This window comes from Dunckerocampus dactyliophorus, chromosome 11 (genome assembly GCF_027744805.1).
Source record: "Dunckerocampus dactyliophorus isolate RoL2022-P2 chromosome 11, RoL_Ddac_1.1, whole genome shotgun sequence".
NCBI classification, from domain to species: Eukaryota; Metazoa; Chordata; class Actinopteri; order Syngnathiformes; family Syngnathidae; genus Dunckerocampus; species Dunckerocampus dactyliophorus.
In genome coordinates, this window is record NC_072829.1 from 17,949,733 (window position 1) to 17,975,721 (window position 25,989).

The window sequence follows — 25,989 nt, forward strand, 5'->3', positions numbered from 1 at the left end:
GTTTTTTTTGCGTGGGAGGCAAAAAGAGCTGATGACGCAAGTCCCCACTAATGGATTTCAATTCAGAGCAATTTTAAACCATATAAACGGCCACACGGTGGGTCAGTGAGCCAGTGTGTGTAATAATGATTGTACCAGCTGCTGAAGTTACAATAAAGTTCAAGTACACAGATCTAAATGTGCACTAAAGTTAACTTTGTAACAGACGAGTGTGAAACAGCGTCCATGTGGCAGTCATGTGCTATCCTGTCCCGTCCCCTCGTCTTCTCTCTCCACTCATCACCGTATTCACTAAAGTCTTCATTAAATGTAATAGCTAGGTTGAATGTTGATTTGTCCATTTCATTTGTCATTTATATGGATTTTGCTTTGTTTTCTGCATGTACAACTATAATTATTTGTGATAAAAATGTGTTTTGCGTTTATATTTTTGGGTGTCTGTAACGGATTACATGGCTTTATATTAATTCTTATGGAAAAACTTTATATAGTTTTCGTACATACTGGTTTTCGTCTAAACATGTGGAACTTATTAATCACAAAAACCCAGGTTCCACTGTAAAAGCATAGGCATTTCAGGGACCCAATCAGCCTTAATAATTTAAAAATATACATTTATATAAATGTTCTATTGATGTCTTCATACTAATCTGACAATATAATAATCATGAGAATATACCATCCAATATAACAATAATAGCAACATTGCATCGTGATAAAAAAAATGAATCGAGTCTTTGTCAGAGTGAACGTTTAACCTCTCCTATGCTGCAATACAGCCTCACTCCCAGCAGAGGGGGACACACACACACTACGTTTGCTAAGACTCATTATCTGGATAACTCTCCCATCGCACACAAACACAGTGCTGTGCAACTCCTGGAGCAGCATCCACCACATCAGTGACAGTGCTGCATGTGTGTTTCCATAGCAACAAAGCAGAAGTGCAGGACATGTACCTTCTGAAGATATAGGATCATCCCCTTCAGAACCGCATAGAACTTCTTCCAACCACGACGACCCCTTGGGGCTACGAGGGAGAGATTGGAAACTGAACTCCTTCATGTTTTACCATAATGCAAGATATTATTACAATATTACAAAACATTCTAAGATACCAGTGAGTTGGTGTTAGTGCACTCACTCCTTTTGCCATCCATATCAGCGTGGCTTTTGCGAGTCAGCACTCCATGTTTGTAGGTTACGGCGTTGAGGAGGATGGGGATGGCGATGAAAGGGTTATTGCTGTCCGTTACCCTGGCAACACGTTTACTCCCGCCCTCACACTGCTCCTCCACCAGCTCTGACAGGCTCTTCCTTAGCTCTTCTTCTTCACTGCACACAGCAAAAGAAAATAACACTTAGACAAACAAGAGATGTACATATTTTAATAAACTATTTTCAGCACAACAAAAATCTTACTCACACAGCCCACTCAAGCTTCTCATTCTTGATAGAGTTATATAAGACCTGTGCAGGCAAGGAAGAACAAGGAGATTAAATAATCTGAAAGCATCAAACAAGTTTGGAGAATAAAACATGCTTTCAGGAGAAGATGTGTACCTTCAGTAAGTCTTTGGGAAAGTCTTTGCCATTGTTGAGGCCATCTAGGTTACTAATGAACTGCTGGCAAGACATCTTCTTCCCAATGTTCTGAGGAGAGAAAAAAAGAGAAACAAAGTGTGTGATTAATTCATTTAAAATTGTGATTGATTCTTAATAATAAAATTACAAATATCCCTCTCTAAAATAGCAATCCACTTTGACCAGGCCCAAAGAAGTGCAGTAATACAACTGTCCACCGGGTGGCAGTGCATATCTTTTGACGAAACATCACAACTCACGCTTTGTTTTACCATCACCGTCATTAGGAAATGAGATTGTCTTCTGGTTACCAAAACGGATACAGTTCAGCGACTATTATTGACAAAACATAGACATAGACATAGACAAAATATGCAATGTTGCTCAACAACCATCTTTTTTCATATCGATTTTATTCACATTTCTACAAAACTGGCATAGTTCTGATTAGGCATGGGCATTTCACTACATTGCTTTGATTGACAATGGGGGAAATTAACAATCAATTGGCAGAGCTTATTTTTACAAATGCTTGATATTGGCTTTTTATTTATATCCATAATTGCACAGTACTTCATTACCAATACTGATATTGGCAGCAGCTCTTCCCTAAAACTAATGTCAAGCCACTTCTTGTGTAATGAATAATGCTTCTTTTACTGTGATGGCACTGGATGCATTTTTAAAAATAAACACTGTTGTGCAAAACAAGTCAAATACTGCAATATGCAATGTAGGTTATTGAAAAATGCCACATTTACTTTTAACATTTAGTTTTTCGTAACTAAGTAAAGATGCCTTTCTTCCCCCTTACATAACCAGCACTTTCATTGCGAACTAAACCTATTTTTTTAAGATCCTTATTTTGTTTGATGCCATCTGACAGGATGTACCGCGCAGCGTTTTATTGTGAAGGTCCGAAGGATGCCGCTTTGTCTCGACGGTGAGACGATGCCACGTGCTAAAAAGAAATGCCTCCCGAGCTGGCTGTGGTCCTTTCGTTGTGTTGAGCTCGCACGTCTGCAGACGTCTTATTTAGGCCCTCGGTTACACATACAGTAATGCCTCGCCCCTTCACGCTTCGAATTTCAAAATTATATTAATTAATAAATCATGCTGTTTTGTGGCTGAATACAACCTATTATTAGACAGGAAATGTGCAATTTCATGCATTTTTTGCCTAAATTAAGCATTCTCAAGCATTAAAATGACAAAATAAATTACAATAAAAATATAAGACATTCGGTAAACGCATTCAAAGAAACGATAATGTACTATTCTATACTGGTCACTAGGTGTCAGTTATGGTAATGTTCAGTGAGAGACACAAGTATGAGACTTGATGGCTGTGACAACAGGCTTTTATTGTAAGTTTAAATTATCTCACAACAGGCATATCCCTGTCTTATATTGGGAAGAATAATGTTGCCCTGAGGAGTTGTGCCATACAGTGGTGTGAAAAAGTGTTTACACCCTTCCCGATTTCTTATTTTTTTGCATGTTTGTTATACTTACATATTTCAGATTATCAAAAAAATTTAAATATTAGTCAATGACAACACACCTGAACACAAAATGCAGTTTTTCAATGCCACTTTTTATTACTAAGCGAGGAAAAAAATCCAAACCTACACGGCTCTGTGTGAAAAAGTGACTGCCCCCTAAACCTTATAACTGGTTGGGCCACCCTTAGCAGCAACAACTGCAATCAAGTGTTGCAATGAGTCTCTTACGGTGCTGTGGAGGAATTTTGGCCCACTCTCAGCAAAATTGTTACAATTCAGCCACACTGGAGGGTTTTCAAGCTTGAACCGCCTTTTCAAGGTCATGCCACAGCATCTCAATAGGATTCAGGGTAATTTTAGTTGGCCGGCCACTTCTTGGAAGGTTCACCACTCTTCCATGTTTTCGCCATTTGTGGATAATGGCTCTCACTGTGGTCCGCTGGAGTCCCAAAGCTTTAGAAATGGCTTTAAAACCTTTTCCAGATTGATCAATCTGAATTAATCTCAGTTAAATTATGTTTTAACAGGGGGGCATTCACTTTTTCTCAAAGGGCCATGAAGGTTTGGATTTTTTTCTCCCCTAATAAAAAGTTTCATTTAAAAAGTACATTTTGTGTTCAGTTGTGTTGTCATTGGCTAATATTTAAATTAGTTTGATGATCTGAAAAATTTTAGTGTGACAAACATGTAAAAGAGGAAGAAGTCAAGAAAGGGGAAAACAATTTTTCACACTGTAGTTCATGAGGATGTACTGTAGCTCAACTTAAGATAGCTGGCATCATGTTTTTGTTCTTGAGAGAGTCCACAGCGCCACTGCTGGTAGCAACCTGATTTTCTTATAGTGTTTCCTCGCTACATCGTGGTTCACCTTTTTTTTACTGCTTTTTTTGACAGCGTATGAACGTGCATTGTGTTCTGCGTCCTGATTGGTTACGGGAGAACCCACGCATTGTGTTCTGCAGCCTGACTGGCTAAGGGACTGTAAACCATTGTCAATCAATCTCCTCTGTGCCTTCCTGTGCAGTACAGAATGCATTGCATTTTCTCTTTAATTGCGCACATCGAAAAGCTTCTCCTGACAATTCAGTATAAAATAGCACTAGGACGAAAATTGTGGCTTAATACTGCCCGGTGAAAAGAAAAAGGCGCACATGCTAAATGAGGAACAAGTCCAATGCTGGCACAGGAGGAATACTTACCACCTGCAGGGACAGAGAGAGACCAGGAAACCAGATGTGGTGAGCAGGGGAAGGATTTGAAAGGGAAGAAGAGGAACCGAAAAGAGAGAAAGGATGTTAGTTAAAAGAGGGATAGTCTACAACACAAGTGTTTAGCAGGGGTTGGCTTCATGTGAACCCTTGCTGAAAGGTTTGATGACTACTGCTATGTGGTTCACGCCACAATGCTCCAGTTTAAAAGTGAACACATGAGACTATCTGAGGACAGGAAAGACAGAAACAGGTCAAAAAGTAGGCTGGGAAGCAAGAGACTAGAGAGTCACTGAAAGAGTGGGAGAGAGGAAGGATAGAGTGAGTCTGGGAGAAGGTAAGAAAAATGCAAAATAAGATGATAATCACAACATGCCATTGATGGCCTAGACAGGCCTGCACTGTTGGCCTTTTTCCAAATATGTAAGAACATTAGATGAGCAGGAATCCACAAGAAAAGGTGCAAAGGAGGACGTGAACACATACATGTCCATGTAGATCTGTGTTGAGCAGCATGAGGGCACAGGTTAGGGTATGAGCTCCATCTGCAAAAGATGGACGCACAAGATTGAGGTCAACTTCATGTCAAAATGCAATGCTACACATTTGCTTACAGTGCAGGGAGACACCTTCACATTTTGCACGAGTCCATGTTGTTGCTGAGTGCCATGACAAATGAATCCTGTAAGGTTAATATAATAACACTGCAGTATATATTCACCGGCTACATTAGGTACAGCTGCACAAACAAATGAGATCCACTACAAGAGCGATATAATAAAAAAACAATAATGCATTGTTTTCAATTACACTGTTAGAGATGTATTAATTAAATAGTTATTATTACATTTATTTTGCTGACCTTATTTAAATAGAATGGATCCCTGCACATTCCCACATTTAGCATTATTTTTGGTCAAAAACTATATATATTTTCTCCGCAAATAAGACGTTTTTTTCCACAGACAACACATCCAATACACCATAAATCTGCAATAATTTAACAATACATGATACATCAGGTCAAATGTACAGCATACATGTACCACTGTATGTGTTCATTCTTTTTCCATTAAGCTTTGAGATTTCACACTTTTTTTTGGCTTGAAAGCACCACAAAAGTGACACTTATACACCGTGACGCTCATTCAATGTGTTCATCAATCACCTTACATTATCATTCATTACTGGTGAGTACCTGTACATTTTGTACTTTAAATCTGTTTAATAAGTGTGTTCATGTTATGCTATGCTAACAGTTTGTTTGCCTTCATCACACAGCTCCTTAATTAAGGGTTCTCCACAACACTATCATTTGCTCTAACCTTCAGACGTGATTGTTTGTTGATTGCAGTGGCAGAAGCGTTTGGAGAAGTGCACAAGGACTCGCTCTCTTTCCTGCGTCTCCCCCATCAGTGGGAAGGCTTTTAAAAAGTTCCTGTCACACACAAATGACATAAAGAGGCCAACTGGAGGTCAGATGTCTCCCAGTTACATTGCAAAATATGCACATTAACCATGCCTGCAAGTGAATAGAATGTGTGGCGGTCACAGATATACTGTAGACAAGCAGGCCTTTAGAAACAAAGCTAAAGTGTGACGTAATATACTGTCAGATATTGTATATGATTGCAGAGATGCTAAGTCGCGGGGCCAAACTGCCAAAGACAGAATGAATTGATGATTCTGACACATCACATCACATTATTCACATCACAGCAATCTTCACCTGCATGCCATACAAATACATAATTAGCTTTTCTCACAACAATCTCACCTTTAATTCATGGTTAATTGGTTATGCAAACCAATTAACTTGGTTCGCATTGCCAGCAGTAAGTCGAGCCTGTTCCCGGTGAACGTTGGCCTCCGCCAAGGCTGCCCTTTGTCACTGATTCTGTTCATAATTTTCATGGACATAATTTCTAGGCGCAGCCAAGGCGTCGAGGGAGTCCAGTTCGGGGGCCTTAGGATATCATTCCTGCTATTTGCAGACGATGTGGTCCTGATGGCCTCGTCGGGCTGTGACCTTCAGCGTTTACCGGGGCGGTTTGCAGCTGAGTGTGAAGCTTCTGGGATGAGACTCAGCACCTCCAACTCAGAGGCCATGGTTCTCAGTCGAACAGGGTGGATTGCACCCTCTGGGTTGGGAATGGGGTCTCGCCCCAGGTGGAGGAGTTCAAGTATCTCGGGGTCTTGTTCACGAGTGAGGAAAGGTTGGAGCGGGAGTTCGACAGGTGGATCGGCACAGCATCTGCAATAATGTGGTCGCTGTACCGGACCGTCGTGGTGAAGAGAAAGCTGAGCCACAAGGCAAAGCTCTCAATTTACTGGTCGATCTATGTTCCCACCCTCACCTATGGTCATGAGCTTTGGGTCGTGACCAAAAGAACGAGATCGCGGATACAAGCGTCTGAAATGAGTGTCCTCTGTAGAGTCATAGAGCCGCTGCTCCTTCACGAGAGGAGACAGTAGAGGTGGCTCGGACATCTAGTCCGGATGCATCCCGGACGCCTCCCTGGTGAGGGAGAACGAGAGGACAGGCTGGAGGGACTATGTCGCACAGCTGGCCTGGGAACATCTTGGTGTCCTCCCGGTGGAACTGGAAGAGGTGGCTGGGGAACAGGAAGTCTGGACTTCCGTACTGAGACTGCTTCCCCGCGACCCAGACCCGGATAAGCGGAGGAAAATGGATGGATGGGTTATGCAAAAAAAAAGTCTCTGAACAGGTCAAATGGCAATGCTATCACGGGCCACTAAAACACAATTTAGCCTATACCATATTTGTATGGACTCATGAAAGGTACTACCAGTGAATATTATTATGTATTCCTTTCACAATATCAAACATGTCAACCTTGAAGAAATTTATTCCCACCCACCAACATGTAAAAAGGATTAAAACATGTGAAAAACATTTAAAGACAAGGCTTTGTGTAATTTTTAATTATTAATATCCACGTTTTAGTTTTTTCTTGGTACATTATGACTTTTGCTATATTTTCAGCATTTTGTAGTTTTTTTTGGTTTAATTTTATTTCTAGAATTTATGTATAGCTTTTTTAATTTTGTAAAAAAGCTAAAAAAAAAAAAAAAAACATGATACATATTTAAAGACGAAGTTTAGTAGTATAAACATTTCATGCAGCAAATGACCCTTAGGCTGCACTTTGGACACCCGTTTTATAGCTTTGAGCAGCGATGCATACAAGCATACTCAGGGTTCAAAATGTGTGCCAAGTACAAAAAATGCATACATGTTGGCAAGTCTGATATAGATACATCTGATATAGATGTATTTATTAATTTCCTGTCACAACATTACAATGTAACCCGCGACCCGAGTTAGGATAAGCGGCATGGAAAACGATTGGATGGATGGAATATTACAATGTATAGGTCAGGGGTCACCAACGTTTTTCCTTGTGAGAGCTACTTTTACAAAATGAAAATGGCCAAGAGCTACTCATTTTTGTAACATTTATTTTCAGAGCTTATTTTAAACCCAAACAAAGCGAATATGCTTGTTTTACCAGAACATTAACAAAATGCTGGTGTCCACAACTCACATTTTGTATTTCAGAATGCATTTCTTACTACTGTTCTTTCATTATTAACTGAAAACCCGAATGAAAAGCAGGCTTGCGGGCACCTCATGTGGTCGTGGGGGGCTACCTGGTGCCCGCAGGCACCACGTTGGTGACCCCTGGTATAGGTTGCATTAAGTTGGTTTAATTTGTCCTTTACAGAATAAATAACACCTGTATGAAGAAAAAAGCCATAATTTTCATTTAAATACAACCAGTCGCCCCTAAAGTACAGTATATGTTTCTTATTATGAGCTTGAGGGTGCTGTGCAGAAAGACAGCATGTTGAAACAGCATCATGTCAGGTACAAGAAAGTGATGCACTTCTCAGCTGTCAGCTCCACTTGGCAACGCCGCTAAGCACAAAGCTAATGCCTTGTGAAGGGGGAATGTGACATCTGCACGCATGTGCAGGGCATCTACACTGACACACTTACTGTACAGTTTCTCTGTGCTGACTCAGCATTACCTTAGAGCCCGATCCAGAGACAAGCCGGAGAAGTCAAAGAAGCTCAGGTACTCTGACGCCACCAACTGACTGAAGTCATTACTGCAGGGAAGCAGAAGGCGTAAAGTCACGAATGAATGAATCTTAATGTCACATATGTATGAGGATGTGCATGCATGCTCACTTCTTGCCCAGGTGTCTGGCCACATCACAGCGCTTGAAGCCCTCGAGGTGATAAAGGCGCTTGGCGAGCCTTTTGGCAGCTTCATAGTCAGCTCGGCAGCCATTGGCCAAAGTGTCTGTACTACCGCGCTCCAAATGCTCCAGACTGCCCAAATCGCACTCGTCTGAGTCAGACAGCACGTCTGTGAGGTTGGCATCGCTGGAGGGAGGACCGCATACACATGGATGGGCAAAAACAAACACGCACACACACGTAGGTGTTCAGGTTAATGAATGGAACACATGTCATGTCATAGAACTGAAATACTTACAATCCAATTACCTACAAATATTTTACATATCAAAAAACCAGATGACATTCTGTTTAAATGATGGATGACACTGAAGTCATTTCCAATTCCCATGATGTCCCTCTTCATTGTTGTGGCTTATTATAAAATGCTGAGATAAATCTCTCCTGTCTCGGTCTCTCCCCAAAAGCTCCACTAATCTCCCACTATTCAATTCACTTAATATTAAAACTCCATTGCAAGAAGAAAATGTGACCTGAACACTTCACAAGTAAGCCTGTTTTTTTCAGGATCCACAAAGAAGCAATGCGTATTCTCTCTGGACTCAACAACCCTTCAAGTTGCCCCTGAGCCAAACCTTCAGCTGACCTACTAAATTGTCCATCTCATGCTCACTAGCTGCCTAGCTGAGCAATGAATGGATGGAAGAATGTGATATGCATGCCCTCTGAGCTCTCTGAGGACAGGATGTACACTTGGTCACCCCTATTAGGAGCTGTTAGGCTTGAAAATATGACAGTTGACAGTTGAATGTAGACCTTTAGTTGGCACATAATAACTGACAAATGTGCCCTGTTGAAGTTTCAATGATTTACTTATGTAAAAAGATGCAAAGGTCATGGCGACATTTAGAAGCATTTCTATAAATTAGTTGGAACAATTTTAAACCATAACCTCTTTATAAGGAACTTATTAACATATTGTTACGATTTTAATGGAATGGCCTCTCTCTCTCACTCTCTCTGAATGTTCTGAGCTCCTGTTTCAATTGCAGCGTTTTACTGATCAGGATGTTTCCCAGAGGACCATCCCATTAGCATCATGTTCTTATTTGGGCCACAAACTAGTTAAACCTGACTCAACTGCGCCTCTGCTGGTTGCAGTAGTGCACTCCATTTTGCCTTAAGTGCATCAAGATTCAATTCAGCGACAATTGATTCCACACAGAATTATTATTATCAATTATACTAGAACAACACTAACTTCCTCTTCACTGGGAAAAAATCATCCATCCATCCATTCATCCATTTTCTATACCGCTTCATCCTCATTAGGGTCGCGGGGGCATGCTGGAGCCTACCCCAGCTGACTTCGGGCGACAGGCGGGGTACACCCTGGACTGGTCGCCAGCCAATCGCAGAGCACATATAGACCAACAACCATTCACACTCACATTCATACCTATGGACAATTTAGAGTCGCCAATTAACCTCACCTGCATGTTTTTGGGAATGTGGGAGGAAGCCGGAGTGCCCGCAGAAAACCCACGCACACACGGGGAGAACATGTAAACTACACACAGAAATGCCCAGGGGAGAATCGAACCCAGGTCTTCCCGATCTCCAGGCTGTTCCTGTATTGGCCAACGTGCTAACCACTAGACCGGAAAAAATCATCAGCCTTTTATTTAGACTTTTGACAGCCAATGCAGATGGTGTGTTTCAGACCAAGTAAAATTGTCATCAACGAAAAAATAAAATGTGTCCCCCGTGCATTAATTTATTTGTGGCAGCCCCCCACAAATAGATTTGGCGCTGCCTGTTCACCCTCATAAACACATTGTAATGACTGTCTGCTTCTTTGCACACCTCATACGCATCTGCTCTGCCAGAAAATAAGACAATGTAGCAGGAAGGATTTAGTGACATTGTCGTTATATTTAGCAAGTAATCAGACGCCTCAAGATGCTCTATTTCAAAAAAGCAACCAGAGACAAATCTAGTGAAGAGGATTTTGGAGACTAAAACTAAGAGGCTCTCAAAAGGGTGAGATGTCTCCTGGGACTGAGCTGGTTTAAAAAGGCAAAGGTATATACTGTATGTGTGTGCTCAAACATGGCAGTCTGTCTTCTGTTTGGTGGATTTATCAAGCTGTGGCAGTGTCGGAGAATGTTACGTATAGGTTTCACTTTTGCCTTTCATAGCACAAAACGGTAATCCATTCAAGGGCCGCAGAGCAAAGTGTGAAATCTTAATGCTTGACAAAAAACATTATCAATGAAACAAAGATATAACACATACAAATTGTGGGGTTCCTAACAGAGACGCTGACATGAAAGCACGTATCGCTCTTCTCAATGATCAGCAGCTGCGGGTGGGCCCCTCACCCGGACTCACAGGCGGCACTGTCTTGTTTGTGACATTTGAAAAAATGGCATAAAGAAGCATCAGAAGAAAAATAAATTGTAGTTCTAAACACATTTGTTGTGCTTTTCTTTTCTTTTTTTACTCGCTTTTTGTCTTCCGTCAATTATAATTACATGTAAATGCATCATGGCCATGACGTCACTATAACACTATACTAAATAAATACTAAATGTGTGTCTATACAACATTTGTAGATGTAGAATGTCATTTATTCAATAAACAGTATTGTGAAAGGTCTAAGGTCACCACATATGTTGTTTTAGCAATACACGTAGTATGACGCAGACCTCCACCAAGGCTATATTGCTAAACCCCTGTGGTGTTCATATGTGTTTGTTTTTGTTTTCTGCTTGTTAGTTAGCAGGCTCCTTCCTGGCTCATGGAGGATGACAAACAGATGGGGGGGTCATTATAGGTGGACCATTCCTTTGATGCCTTAGTGACTCAAACTGTCATGACACATTTCTGTATTTGACTGACAATCTTCAGTCCATGCGCCATCCCACTACAAAGTTTGGTGGAAATTGTTTTGTATTTTAGTAAATTATAGTGTAAAATAGGGGGTTACACAAACAGACAAGATGCCTACTAAAATAGCCATAAAGAGCTAATAGTAATCTTATATAAATTACATAAAATAGACGTTCACGTCATATAAATATGCGAGGAAAGATACACAGAGTATTAAAGTGTGAGTAGCATTTCTCAATATAAATTCCCTTTCTCTACCTCTGTCAGTCTAAATGAGTCTAAATGGCATTTGTTCATTTCCTTAGGGTGTGCATGTGCATTGTGGCATGTCAGCATTCCCGCCAGATGATTCAGAAGATTTTTGCATAATCTGATCAGCCCAATTGCATTACTCTCACAAATTCAATACATTACCAGCCATTATCGTTAGGGATTTGGCAGTTACCATAGATACAGAGGAAGCTATGCGGTGTCTGCTACGAGACATTCTGAGGGCTTCCAGTCTCTATTGTGCTGCTTGTCATAAACTGCCATGTGAATACAGGCTGACGCAGACGATTAAGATAGAGACCGATATGCAAACTAATATTCCACATGCAGGCTACAGTAGCTGATTAAGCCTTACAAGCCCTCCGCTGACCCCTTCCCTTGCTTCCTGACAAACCTGCTGCATACAAGGTTATATTTTCTTGTCTTGGCTGATTCAATAAGATCTTAATTAGTCCCTATGATGCCTGCGACCTTGAACCACTTATACCTGCATGGAACACCCTGCTTGGAGTCACTGCCCTCAGCAACACAACTCCCTGCTTAAATGCATCAAACATAAGTAGACAAGACATTACTGCTCAGAATTAAAGTACGAGATTCTATCAGCTAAAATTCCTTTCATGTGTAGGGTGTCTGGGCTCATCCTTAGGGACAGGGTGGGCAGCTGTTATATCCGGAAGGAGTGAAACCATTAGAACAGTTATGGGTTAAGGCAATGGAGTGGGTTGGGGGGATCTGATTAAGATGCTTCCTGTAAAGCAGACAGGGCACTTGTGTTTACAGAAATACATAACCAAACTAACTTGGGCAGAGCTTCGCAAAGGTAAAGTATATGCGTTCATAGTAGGGGTGCACGATAAATATCGGGCCAATATGAGGAATTATGACGGCATATCAGTAAATCCATTAACCGTTTCTTTTTTTTCTCTAAACGCTCCAATGAGCTGAGATTACTGGCACTGGGTTAGAATGAGCAAATCAAGTGCTCCTCTGTGCTCTTGCCTGTGATGTGCAAACTCACTTGTAAACAAACATGGCGTCAATCGAGCGGAATTTCTTCACAGTTTCAGAGGAAGACATTTCATGTGGTAATCGGCAAACATTCCGCATTGAGGGAAAAAAAATATCGCGCTTAAACACGTGAAACCTTATCAGCCACCTGAAATGCTAGCGTCGCTTCGACGCCGGGGTCCGGGGCTTGCTCTTCTTGACGCTGCATTTGAAAAGTGCAAAAACGTTCGCCAGAGGCAACCCGAGGACTAAAGCGATCTGTGATTTCATCATGGAAACGATGGTGCTGGATGACCAGCCCTTTATCATCATCGAAGATACCCCTTGGAGCCATGGTTTGTACTTCTGAGTCGCCATAGTTTTGATATCATGATATTTGGTAATGACAAATCTACAGGCTTGAGTGTTTGAGTCGTTCTTACCACCAGGTGTGCACAAACTACAGTTAAATCTAAATTTAAACAACAATGGATATCAAAGGTTATTGGTAAAGTTCTTGAGAAGCAGGAAGTTATTGGTATTGGCTTGAATAAATATATATTGTGCATCCCTGTCATATTATATTCATACACAATAATTATGCAAAACGTTGTTAAGCTGTGTATTTGGAAATATTTTTTTAAAGAAATCTAATAAATCATTCACCTTATATTCACAGGGTAAAAATGCTATTCTAATGCAATGCATGATGTGAGAAAAACAGCATGAGAGACAATGACAATACGGTATTTCGATAAATATACCTACTGTATGCAGCGCCAGGCTGTCTTTAAATGTTTGCATCAGGGACAGCGTGCATGATGGTGCATGCCAGTGACTCACCTGACCTCTTTGACTGTGCAAGAACACCTAAATTGTGTCTGCCTCCAAGGTGTGTTTACATGTGTGTGAGCATGACTGGGGCAGTAGCTGATCCCATTCAGCAATTACAGGATTATGAAAATGTGACATTTCACTGTTCAAATGTGAACCAACAGACAAAAGAAAAGCTTTTTGTGTGTGTCAGCAGCTTTTATCTGATGGATATGATATCTATAAAAATAACTGCTGCACTGTGTATTGTCTGACTTAAACAAAAAAAGCTTTTTGTGTGTAAAGTTGGCTCATATATTGATTTTGCAAAGTTGTGGTCAGCCAAAGTACAGTAAAAAAAATAACGACTAAAAAGATCATTTCCACCCAGCTGTAAGAGCAAGTTATTATCATTTTAAGGCAGTTTAAGGGTGCATTGTTTCCAACCCAGTTCTACGCTTAGACATGAAAACAAAACGTATTATGTATCGCCATTTAACTCATTCAATATTAATAGTTACATCATATTTAATCTTGCAAAAACGCCTCACTCTTTCCACTTTGCCACGCAGCAAATTCGCTTATTCGACAAAGAAAGCGAAATTAAATAACTGAACTTACAGCAGCTGCAGCAAAAAGTCGAAGTGAGCATCATATTCCTCTTTCCACATGGTCTCAAATCTGGGAAATCTCTGGTTAAAGACGCGATGTCCGAGCGACACATCATCCGGCTCTCGCTCTCCGGCTTTCAAATCTGCATGCGTCCGCTTTGTTGTTCAACTCCGAATGTTAGTGGAGTCAAGCGGAAGTCCGCTCGCAAAAAAGTACAGCCTCCTAATAATACGTAGCTGTGTTATTCCGCCATACTGTCAGCAGGCGGGGAATAAATTTGGACTTTTTCCTAGATGTTTCTTGTGGGTCTGAAGGCTCCACCGTGGGGAGAGGATGTAGGGGCGGAGCAGACGCTGCAAAGACTTTTCCTGATGGAAGGTCTGATGTTTGTGCGCCTATGTACAATGGTTCCATGTTCCCTAGCCGGCTTCCTCTCGGCCCGCAGCTCCTCCTCTTTAAAATTTGCTATGCTTTCTGGATGTTTCCCTCATTCCAAACTTGACATGTTGCAAGTTATTGATCAGCTCTACATAGGAGGCAGGAAGTAGTGTCCTATCATATCCAGTAAAAGGCGCTTTTTTCTTTCATTTCCAATATGTATTTCAAATTACAGTAGCCTACGTTTTGGCAATGCGTGGCAGTGTTGGGCAAATTACTTTAAAAAAGTAATTAGTTATAGTTATATTAGTTACTAGTTACTTAAAAAGTAAATTAACTAGTAACAGAATTGCTCCTTCATAAATGTAATTAATTACCAGGGCAAGTAATTATTGTGCTACTTTCTTAGAAAAACCCTAAAACACCTGGTGTGTACCGTTGTGTGCCAAATCAGTCCAAAATGGAACGACCTGCTTTTTTTTTTTGCGGTCATATCGGAATTTCGATATCCGTGAATGCACCTCGTGTGTGATTGGTGGAGAATGAGGAAGTGTTGTATGGGTTTGAAGAGGACGCAGAGAGTGTCTACTTTCCTCCCTAAAAAGTAACAGAATTACTCCTTCATAAATGTCATTAGTTGCCAGGGAAAGTATTTATTCTGCTACTTTTTGGAAAAGACCTCAAATACATAAAAGAATTGAGATTTACCTTGTAGTGGTGTGTGCTGCTGAGAGATGTTTCATGAGAATAAAGTTGAGGGATAAGCTCATTACTTGCCATTATCTACCAAAACGCTAGGGGGCGGTGTTTTCCTGAGCATGAGCAACCACAACTTTTGTTGACCAGCTATTTAGCTTCCTGTGTAGAAGTAGTGAACAATGGCGACGAAAGGGGGTGCTCATAAGGACATGAGCGGGATGCCCAGAAGAAAGATAAAAATGAAAATGTACATGTTTCTTTGTCCATCCATCCATTTTCTATGCTGCTTGTCCTCACTAGGGTCACGGGGGTATGCTGGAGCGTATCCCAGCTGACTTCGTGCAATAGGCAGGGAACACGCTGGACTGGTCGCCACTCAATCGCAGGGCACATATAGACAATACATGTTTCTTTATGACTTTGTTAAACACTTGCCAGTAATAATCTGTTGCTCTATAATACTGTACAATATTACGACAAAAACAAAGAAAAATGTACCTTTCTTCTGGACGTCCCGCTCATGGTTTTAAATGTGGTTTGTGTGTGTTTCTTATTTTGCATTTTGCAGCATTTATGTTATTGCAGGATTTTTAATTTGCAGCATTTTCCCGTTGCATGTGTTCTATGGTGTATGTGTGTTTTTGGTTTTGGATCATTTGCATGTTTGGTTCTGCAGGCCACCATAAAAATGTATGTACTGTATTTTCTAATAAATTTTAAAAACACTTGTAACTCTTTTATCGTTAGGTTATTAACTAAAAGGATTTTTTAAAGTGTGACGGACTTAAGCGGTTCCACTGTATTTTGGACACAGCTGGACAGTCAGTAGTGAAATGAATATCCTGTCAGCTGCTCCTTCTGAGTTCAAATCGCTTAACATAATGTAATATTTTATTTGTAAAAGGGGCAGTTAGGCTTCAGCGCTGAGAACACTGCCTGGAAACAAGTGAGCATGCGACAAAAGCAAAAAGAATCTGAGTCATTCTGTTGGAAAGCTATCTTATTTTGGTTAAGGCTATTGGAATTACCTCTGACCGGAGAAGCAAGTACTGCTTGTGTGTCCCCCACCATTTATTTTCTTATAAAAACACTGGCGTCAGTTTACATACAATGCATGACTAGATGTAACTGTCAAAGACATACATGTGTTCACGGCCACCAAAATGCAGGATAACATCCTGACACATCCTTGCATGCCCCCCTTCCTCTTTCTATAAGCGGAAAGAAAGAAAAAAGAAGCACATGACAGAGAAGCAGCTGTGAAGTCAAAAGTATAACTGATAATAAGACTATAGATGCAAAAAGGATGATTTTTACTGAGTAGCAACCTGTTTTAAGCCATGAGCTACACTGTAGGTGCACACAACAACACCAACGTCCTTTTTTTGGAAGAAGACCATTGATCAGTTTGTCAACAAAATACTGTAATGGCGGCTGAATAACTCACCGTCAGGATGGCTGTAAGCCAGTTTGCCATTATTTGCAGGAACCACAGAACACTATTTGGCAGGTAGATGCTAGACACACATGAACAGTGCAACAACTTTCGGATTCTCTTATTCTACAGACTTGTCTCCAAACGCTTGCACTTGCTATAACCAGCATGCCGAACGACACTGCCCCCTATAGCAGCAGCTTGGAACCACACAACACATCCATCGCTACAATACCATGACTCGCGGGTAACCTTTTGTCATTTTGTCTTTCTCATGTATTAACCTGATGCTGCACAGATGTGATCTTCTCATGGCAGTTTAGTGCCTAATGTGTCGAGCTACCTATAAAAGCTGAAATAGTTACATCCCCAGTATATGGCGAAACACCCTATCATCAATCCTGCAAAAGATTCATATTTTAATGCTCAAGGTTTAGAGGGAGTCCAGACGAGGGAATGAAGTGCATGTGAACCGAATCATTGATTGCTGTGAATTCTAATAATTGCATGGAATATATTTTAAATTTGTCGTGTCTTGACACAAAATGAAGCGCAGTATTTGGCTGCAATCAGCAATGGCGTTGTCGATTCAGTTTAAACTAGTCAGTCGTGTAGTCTGTCTTAATTTATAAGCTACATCCACACAGAACTCTGCCATACAGTTTTCCCTCGCCACTTCGTGCCTCAAATTTTGCGGCTTTATTCTGTCACGATTTTTCAAAAATATATTAATTTATACATCATCGCCATTTCGGGGCTGAATATGGCCTATCATTAGTAAAAAAAAAATTCTGATTTAAGAAACTTCTATGTATTTCTTGCCTAAATTAAGCATTCACAAGCATAAAAATGGCTAAATGAACTATAATAAGAACCAATGTAAGGCATTCTGAAAGCACATTTAGAAGACGCATTCAAAGATGTTTCAATGATATGTACTAGTCTACATTGGCCACTAGGTGTCAGTAATGTTTGGTTTGGTTTGGTTTAATTGTATTTGAACAAGCATGAAGGTTACAATGGAATACATCTCATGAATCATCATTTCACGGTTCCACATGTCCAAAAGGAGTAGGAAGAAGCAAAGCTTATTTAATCCTACCCCCCATCCATTCCACAACGTGTACAGTACATATTATTCACTTCCTGCATTCCATGTCATATTTTTGATATAATAATCAGCGTAATAATAAATAATTAAAAAAACAAAACAAGCATGACAGAACAGTCAGTATAATGATCAAGACTCTTCTGCCTTGTATTTAGCAAACATCAACTGCTTGTATTGTATTTTGAATTTGCTCATCTCGGTACATTGTTTATTTCTCCTCTCTTATAGAGAAATACTATATGGCGTTTTTGGGTAAGAAGTTATTGTTAACTTTATGCATTATTTTAGCTGTTTGAAAATGTAATAAATAAGCTAATTTAATATCTGTGATTTTAAAAATAAAGGGTTTGTATGTTCTCTATACGCATTATGAATTATCCTCACCGATCTTTTTTGTAGTACAGTGAGTGAGTGAAGATTACTTTTATCATTATTGCCCCATATCTCCACACAATAAGTTAGATATGGTTAGATATGGTAATACCAAAGAACATGCTACTGTAACATTCGTTGAGACACACAAGCACCAGACTTAATCGTGCGAACAACAAGCTCTTACTGCAGGTTTGAATAATCACAATAACCACAACAGGCATAGTAATACTTAACATGTTTCCGCCGTTCCCCACGCCAAGCTAAAATCTGCAGGAACATTATTCCACCTGGTTGCGTTGTAATGAATATGATGATATTGCGGTGACAATCAAAACACAGTCTTCATCAACTACATGGACCTGTGTTTTAAATATGATGCAAAAGAGGTGAGAAAACATTCCCAATAATCCAACCTGCCACAGACGAATGAGCAAATGTCAAAGAAAAAATAACTTTCTTAGAGGTGGCAGAAAATTCACTGAGAAATAGAATTCCTAGAGAAGAAGACAGACTGCTAAACAGCATAGTGTCATGAGGAATTTGACTAATGTGACAAGCACAAAAAGAGAAGCTTCTAGTAGAAGAACCTAAATCAACCAAACCTGTTATTGTTACAGTCAGACTCTGAGATGTGTGTGAAACACACAGTGCAGCTATAAATAGACAAGAATAAATCTGTCAGTGCTAAAATGATTCAGCGACAGTGTGTGTGCCTGTGGGAAGGATGCAGCAGAATTTGTGTGTATTACTGGTTTGTGTGTGCATATGTATTCCTGTCTGTGGGGTGTGTATATGTGTGCATTGCTACCTTAGTGAGAGCCAGGAGGGGATAATCTGCAGGATGGTTTCGCTACGCTATAGAATCACGCTAAAGGTTTTATTCCTTTGGTGACATCCTGAAATTTGCACATGAGAAACCGAGAGACTCAGTGTGTGAGATCCAGTATATGATGAGGCCGCTGAGTGAACATTGTACACGTTCTTGTTTGCACATGTACTGTATGCTGCCGGCATATGTGCCTTTTATGTGTGCATGTTTCTGCACATGACAGCATATGTGAAAGAGATTAGTTCTCAAGGCAGAGCTGCCTCTGTGATATGGAATCAACTGTGCCTGCCTTTTATCTGCTCTGCTTGGGCTTAGATGTGGTAGACTTGAACACAAGGGGAGGAACAAACTCGCAGCATGGTTCCAGCATGGACGCGCTGAGAACGCCGTGCATGCATGCAAATGTGGCGCCACAGCTGCTGCACACACGTAGAGAGGTGAAGTGAACCCTGGGTAAAAGATACACATCTATCTGTGTCACAGTGCTTAAGCATTTGGCCATGTTGTATGTGTGCAGCCTCTGTTTCGTAAGGCTAGGTTTCTGTGACAACAACAAAGCAATGCCTCCTGTTACCACTTTGCATACTTAAAAACTCAATGTTTTATATACGCCCATGTGGCCTTTTGTCCACTTTACTGCAGGAGAATCTAATAAAAATGTAACAGAAAATACATGGAGACACAAACTGTTATTTTGGAGTAGAGCAGGCATACACACCTAGGACAAATATATGTGACAAAATGTGCAATTGTGGATGAGGTGGAGAAAAAGTAGGACAAGCAACACTATTGCAGAGGAAATGTTTAGTCACATCTGCCTGACAGATGCTGTGACTCGCAAAAACACTTTAAGAAGAAAGAAAGAAAAAAGACCGGGGTCAAGAGATATTTCAAAATGTTGGAATTGTCCAACATTGATAACAGCTGACGATAATTTGGCAAATGTCTCAAAAGCTTTGTTAAATGGACATCAGTGACTTCTGGTTCATTATAAATAGATACCCTCTTTAAAAGAAAACTACCCCACCAGATGTATCCACTCTTCATTTAATTGCCCAAATGTGTGGCAAGGCAGCCAGCACAGAGGGGCAATAATCTCTCATACACACACACACACACACACATTCTAAGAGCCTGCTGGGTAGAGGAAAGCTGAAGACGATGATGTCATTGCATAAACAATAGCTCTTTCATTCTGGCACGGGTGGTCAGGAAGCAAGCCTGTGCCTAAAGGACAACATCTGTAGATGCGGGGATAGGATCCATGTCCAAAAAAACCTCTCTTCATCTTATTAAAGCTTATTGAGCTGTGGAAGTACCAACAGAGCCTGACAGCAAATCCCAGCAGTTAGCAGGGAGGATCATGTCAAAGGTCTGTGCATCTATTTGGCATTCCTGTCAGTTAGTAACTGTAGAAACAGTGCGGGCGGGAACAAGTGTGTGTCGGCAAACCAAACAGCCATGCTACCATAGTTCAAGTTACATGGCTCTTCCCATATGGTTCCTGTTACAACCTCCCCCTTCAGTGGCACCCATCTGTCTTCTTCAGCCCTCTTTAGTACTATTACGGTAATTCATCAAAAGTGAGTCATAGGTTGCTCTTATCCACATGTCTGTGGGGCCTCGGCAATAGATGGACAGTGTTGAGCAAAAGATACGATACATGCACCTAATCAAATATATCAAGCACACAATGTTAGTTCAGTGTGACAGGTCAGCAGAAGTGCATCGTTTTAAAAGAATAATGTCATGCCCTCAAATACTGTATGTGCAAGAGTGTAAATGCTGTGGAAACCCATCAGCAATAGTGAATTGAAATTAAATTAGGACTAGTAACATGATGGAAGGCACAATTTTACTGTTGCATTTTTCTCTTACTAAAAATGCACTAAGGAGGTGCATTAGATTAAGACTTAAGCAATTTATGTAAACAATCTTTATTACAGTTAGTATTTCATACCATACGTATGTATACCCAGCCATCACTTTGTCTTGAGACGTCTTAACAACTCAAAGCAAGACTTTTTTGTGTATTAAGACATCTTAAGACAAACATTAAGAGACATGCACCCATGTCTTGAAGACGCCAGAGCAGATGTTCTGTGTCTTAAGACATCTTAAAACATTTATGTGGTCAAGCTACCTTATTTCAATCCAAACAATGGTATAACAATTCATTATTTATCATAGCCATATTATTATTTTTTGCATAATAATAAGCTATTTATAGAGCACCATTCAGCGCAAACACAGCAAGAGAGGAAGCACGGCTGGAAGAACAACTTGTAGACCCCCTAAGGTAGAAACCCATACTGTACCAAAGATTTTAGTAATAATGCAGGTATTGTTTTAAGATTTTTTAATATAATTTTGCATGGAAAAACAGTAAAACATCAGCCTTAACACCCATTCTTTATGTTGGTCATTTTGAAATAAGTATTGCCTCAAAAGGTCATGGTCAGTGAACTTGAGGTCCATGAAGTTCTGCATAATGACTGTCAGTCTTCTGTTCAAAAAAAAAAAAAAAACAGACCCAGGCTTGCTAGATTTGCTGAGGTCCCACGTGCCTTGTGTGTAGTGATGCCTCCCGAAACTTTGTACCATAATGGCAGCCATTGCTGACATTAACGGTTGTAGCCAGACTGAAAAACTAAGTAGATATTGGTACCTCATTTTGCTGATTAACTAATAGTTACTGTGGTATTCATTTAGTGGAAACTGTTGTGATGGTGTTACTTTTGGCGTTAGTCTTTCATCTGCGCAGACAATTGGTAAACACGTCTACCTAAGGTGCCCAGCTGCTAGCGGCTAGCTTCACCACACACTCCGACAACTACCGAAGGGTAAAGCTACATATTCAGCTACATATTCAACACAGCTGCTGCTGTGTTTTTGTTTTTGAGTTTGGAAAGGATTCATGCTAGGTGTAGGCGTTCGTTTCAATGTTGCTATGTGAAATCAATGCGCCCAGGAAAGAAATTCCCATAATGCTTAAAAGGACCAAAATACGACAAACTACTGTAAGTATTACTGTATATGTTATCATGAATGTACATGTTACTACGTGGTTACAGCATGTATATAACCTTTTTGGAGGTTTTTGGGGGTGTTTTAAGAGCGGTCTTTGTAGGCTGCATAGGTGTGTACCATTACGTGCAGTAATGAGCTGTCCCTTTTTATCTGTTCTTTAGAATGAACACAAAAGAGAAAGACGTGCATTCATGGTGATGATACGCACAATAAAAAAAAAAAGTTTTCCACCATTAAGTAGTGTACAGTAAAATCTTGCAATTTTTTTTGCACATTCCTGTATGAATTAGTATGACTTTAGTAGTTATTATTAGCCACTTTGCATTGACCATTTATGGCGAACTGAATGCGTGGAGAGGGCGTGATGTGGGGTGGAGTTGGTTGAGTACATTTGGACAGCAGGTGAAGCACAAATTGTGTGAATGTGTGCGTACGCCACTTTTTTTTAGGTCTGAATATTTTTGTCCATGCGCGCATTTTGGGTTTCTGGTGTACACAGAGTTAGTCAGATTTCCACTAACAGTTTTATAAGTGAGGCCAGTGGTCTACCCACATGTTCCAAAAGGGAGAAGGAGATTCATTTCATTTCATTTCAAAAGTCTTACGTATTATATAAAAATTACAAGACTACAACTATGAATTTTTAAAGGTACATGCCAGTTTGCTTGTAGCTCTACAGAGTAGGGTGTATAAATACAGCTTTTGTTTACAGTGGTGAGCATTTGCTCACATTTAAGTAACAACAAACAGCAGACCCACATCCTTCAACCCTACCCGTCACCCTGCTTCCTGTCACAGGCCTCACGCCACCTTCTGGTTCAGTCAAGGTCATTGCAAATTTCAGGTTAGGATCAACATAAAGCTTCTATTATGTGGTTGCAATTGAGCACATAGCGAAATCTACCATCATCAAACCAACCACTGTTATCCTGCGATATGATACATTTAATATGCTTCGCTTAGGTCATGACACAGCAGTACAAGGTAGTTGCTATTATCACAATATCACACCACCATCTGCACTAAGACAACAGCAACCAATATGCACTCACGTAATAGTCAAGTCATACTTTATCATCTAGATTTTTGGAAGTGTTACTGCAGTATCACATTGTTTCTGAGTCATAAAATGTGAGGAAGGCACTGATTACTGACATTCCAAATAATTCTTTAGTTGCACTGATTGTTAGAATACAAAAAATTAAGTGTGTGATTTTTTTTCTCTCGCAGGAACAATTTTTCATTTTATCCTTCAGTTTCAAATACTGAAAGACTGTTTTACATTTCTTATACAAGTGGCTGCAATGTAGTTTATTCATGCCACTTATTGTCAAAGTGGTTATAAATACCGTCGAGCCTCAGTTTTTATAGGATTGTCACTTCGATGAAAATTATTACCAAAAATACATCTTGGTTTTCATACACTGTCTCGGTTATTGTACGACCAAACATTGCGCCTAATAAACTAGTCCTCAACCTGAATAGGAATCAAGTGCCCAAACAAAGCATCCACTCTGTCTCTGTGAAGGACGGACAGTGGTTCTTTTAGAGTTGTGACACTATCAACAGATTTCAGCCAGGGAATCCTTTAATCATCTTGATTATGTGTGTAATGTGGCTGTCTCCCTTCTTCCCGTCAGAGGGCTCTATCAAGCTCTGTACTCCCTGCGCTGTCAATGTGGCTGTTCACCCGATGAGGCATTCAAGCGCACTGCGTAACACTGCGTGTCAAAATTGGCTTTCAGATGGTCTCTGTGCTTATTTTTATTGAGTACGACTGCAAAATAACCCTACATGAAGCCAAAGAAAGTTGCAAATTGTAGCATACTGCTGTGGGGTGGTCACGACAAGAGTGATGTGTTGTGTCGTAAAGCGCTGTTTATTGCGTGCGTGTGATTGCATCAGTTGATGTAAACAAAGTTTCGTTCTCAAATATAACACGAGTGCCTTGAAAGTATCTTGTATTAATATTTTAGGGTATCTGGAATGATGTCATTGTATTTACATTGTTTCCTAGGAGACAAATTGTTCCAGTTTTCATTCGATTCAATTTTAGATGGAAAGGAATAATGAAAACTGAGGTTCTGTATAAGTTTATTGTCGTGAAAAGTGCTGAAATGAGCTATCTTTCCAATATAGTAATTGATTACCTTATTTAGCTCCATGAGATGAAATATGACAATCCCAGCGTCTAGCAAATGTCAAGTCTGATTTTAGTTTGTGCAGGTGTGCATAGATTATGTGGGTTTCCAAACACAAATGTTTCTCGGTTCGTTGAGAATCAAAAGCATAAAAGTGGATGAAACACAAAACCAGATTTTCACCTTACCTGACAGAATTCTGCATGGCTCCCTGGGAATCAGTATGGTATCCATTCGGGATGGCCCAGCGTCCAGGTTGACTCAGAACAAACTCTGACCGGCTCCCTGGTATAGTGGTTCTCAGAGGGCTTCCGCTTACTCCAGCCACAGATCCAGCCCTGAGCTCACTACCTGGGGCATCTGGTCCAGCCTCAGCCCCTTCCTGTTCCTGAACAGTTTCCAGCTCTAGCTCCAGAGGCTCTGGGCCCTGTAAGAGAGCCCTCTGTTGGATGAGTGGTGTCAGTGGCGCTTCAAAGCTAACACAGCTGTCAGTCTCATCTGTAAGCGACAGCACATCCAGAGAGTCTAGGCTGCTGTAACAGGTCCCGCCCCTCAGCAGGGCAGACTCCACAATACGCTCAAACGTGGAGCTGAAACCATCTTTGTTGTCCACTTGACGTTTGCCTGTCTCTTTCTTCAACTCCCTCTCCTCTTCCTCTTCTTCTTCCTCTTGCACCTGCTCAACAATCTGCTCAAACGCTGAGCTGAAACTGTCCTGGTTTCCTCTCCCACCTTCTTCTTTTGGCACGTCTTCCTCCTCCTCCTCCACTTCTGTGTCAGCCTGTTCCACAGTGGTTTCAAAGTCAGAGCTAAAAGTGTCTAAGTGTGTCCCGCCCTCGGCTCCTTCATGGTCCTCTTTGCCACCTTCCTCATCTTCTGGATGCTCATTCATGCCATTGGTTAATCTGTATGAGAATGGGAAAAATGTGATTTAATCATAAGAGAGCTTCTTTGTTTATATCATTTATATTGAGTGTTCGTCAGGGCACGTGCACACAATATACAAATGCTCTCGTCTCCCTACACCCTACTTTGGCAAGAGTACAGTGGCTCCCCATATATTCGCGATTCAGCATTCGCAAACCCACAAATTCGCAAATTTTTGATCACATTACTTTCCTATTTGCCACAAAAACTGCACATTTTTGAGTTTTACCTCCAAAATAAGCCATTTTTTTCAGAAAACCCAGCTCATTTACCCTAAGTCGGTAGCAATTTACAAATATGTGATAATAAACCATAAAATATCAACATAGGTCATAACTACATATTATAACACGACATACTATGGCGTTCTTGTGTTGGCAATGATCAGAGGCAAGCTTCAACTTGCTTTGAAGAAGTGCTCTATTATTTGCTAATACAGTACTCCCTCGTTTATCACAGTTAATTGGTTTCAGACCTGACCGTAATGAGTGGATTTCCGCCGAGTATGAATTATGTTATTTATAAATAAAATATTTTCATAGCGCATAGAAAACCTGTTTATGAAGTTCTACATACAGTTTTTAACATTATTAGAGCGCTCGAGACATGAAATAGCACCCCTACAGTGACCTTTACACTTGTATTACCCAATGTAGTGGATACAATTAAGAAAAATATAAACATTTAAGAGATAAATAATAATAAATAATAATAATAAAATATTAAGACTCGTGCTTGTGTGCAGTGTTATAAATTTGTTGTGTTGCTAGGAGAGCTGAGTGACGTCGGGGGTTCAGAGTTGAGTTTCAGCTTGCCGTGGGTTACAGCCGTAACAGTAGCCTGTTGTAGGAATTATTGGGCCTGTTGTGAGATAATTCGAACAGCAATCAAGTCTGGTGCTTGTGTGTCTCAACAAACATTACAGTAACATTACTGACCTAGTACCCAGTGTAGAA

General features: G+C 40.5%; 1 protein-coding gene across 1 annotated transcript in view; it reads right to left on the bottom strand.

Annotated features, from left to right (window-relative positions):
* Positions 1 to 25,989, bottom strand: part of psd2 (pleckstrin and Sec7 domain containing 2) — a 46,669-nt gene that overhangs the window by 5,446 nt on the left and 15,234 nt on the right. Inside the window, exons 3-11 of the mRNA XM_054791330.1 lie at positions 24,295 to 25,011; positions 8,517 to 8,714; positions 8,354 to 8,434; positions 5,623 to 5,735; positions 4,784 to 4,842; positions 1,564 to 1,653; positions 1,427 to 1,470; positions 1,145 to 1,335; positions 960 to 1,030 (exon numbers count right to left, since the gene is read on the bottom strand). Coding sequence (XP_054647305.1) covers positions 960 to 1,030; positions 1,145 to 1,335; positions 1,427 to 1,470; positions 1,564 to 1,653; positions 4,784 to 4,842; positions 5,623 to 5,735; positions 8,354 to 8,434; positions 8,517 to 8,714; positions 24,295 to 25,011 — 1,564 coding nt within the window. The remainder of the gene's footprint in view (positions 1 to 959; positions 1,031 to 1,144; positions 1,336 to 1,426; positions 1,471 to 1,563; positions 1,654 to 4,783; positions 4,843 to 5,622; positions 5,736 to 8,353; positions 8,435 to 8,516; positions 8,715 to 24,294; positions 25,012 to 25,989) is intronic.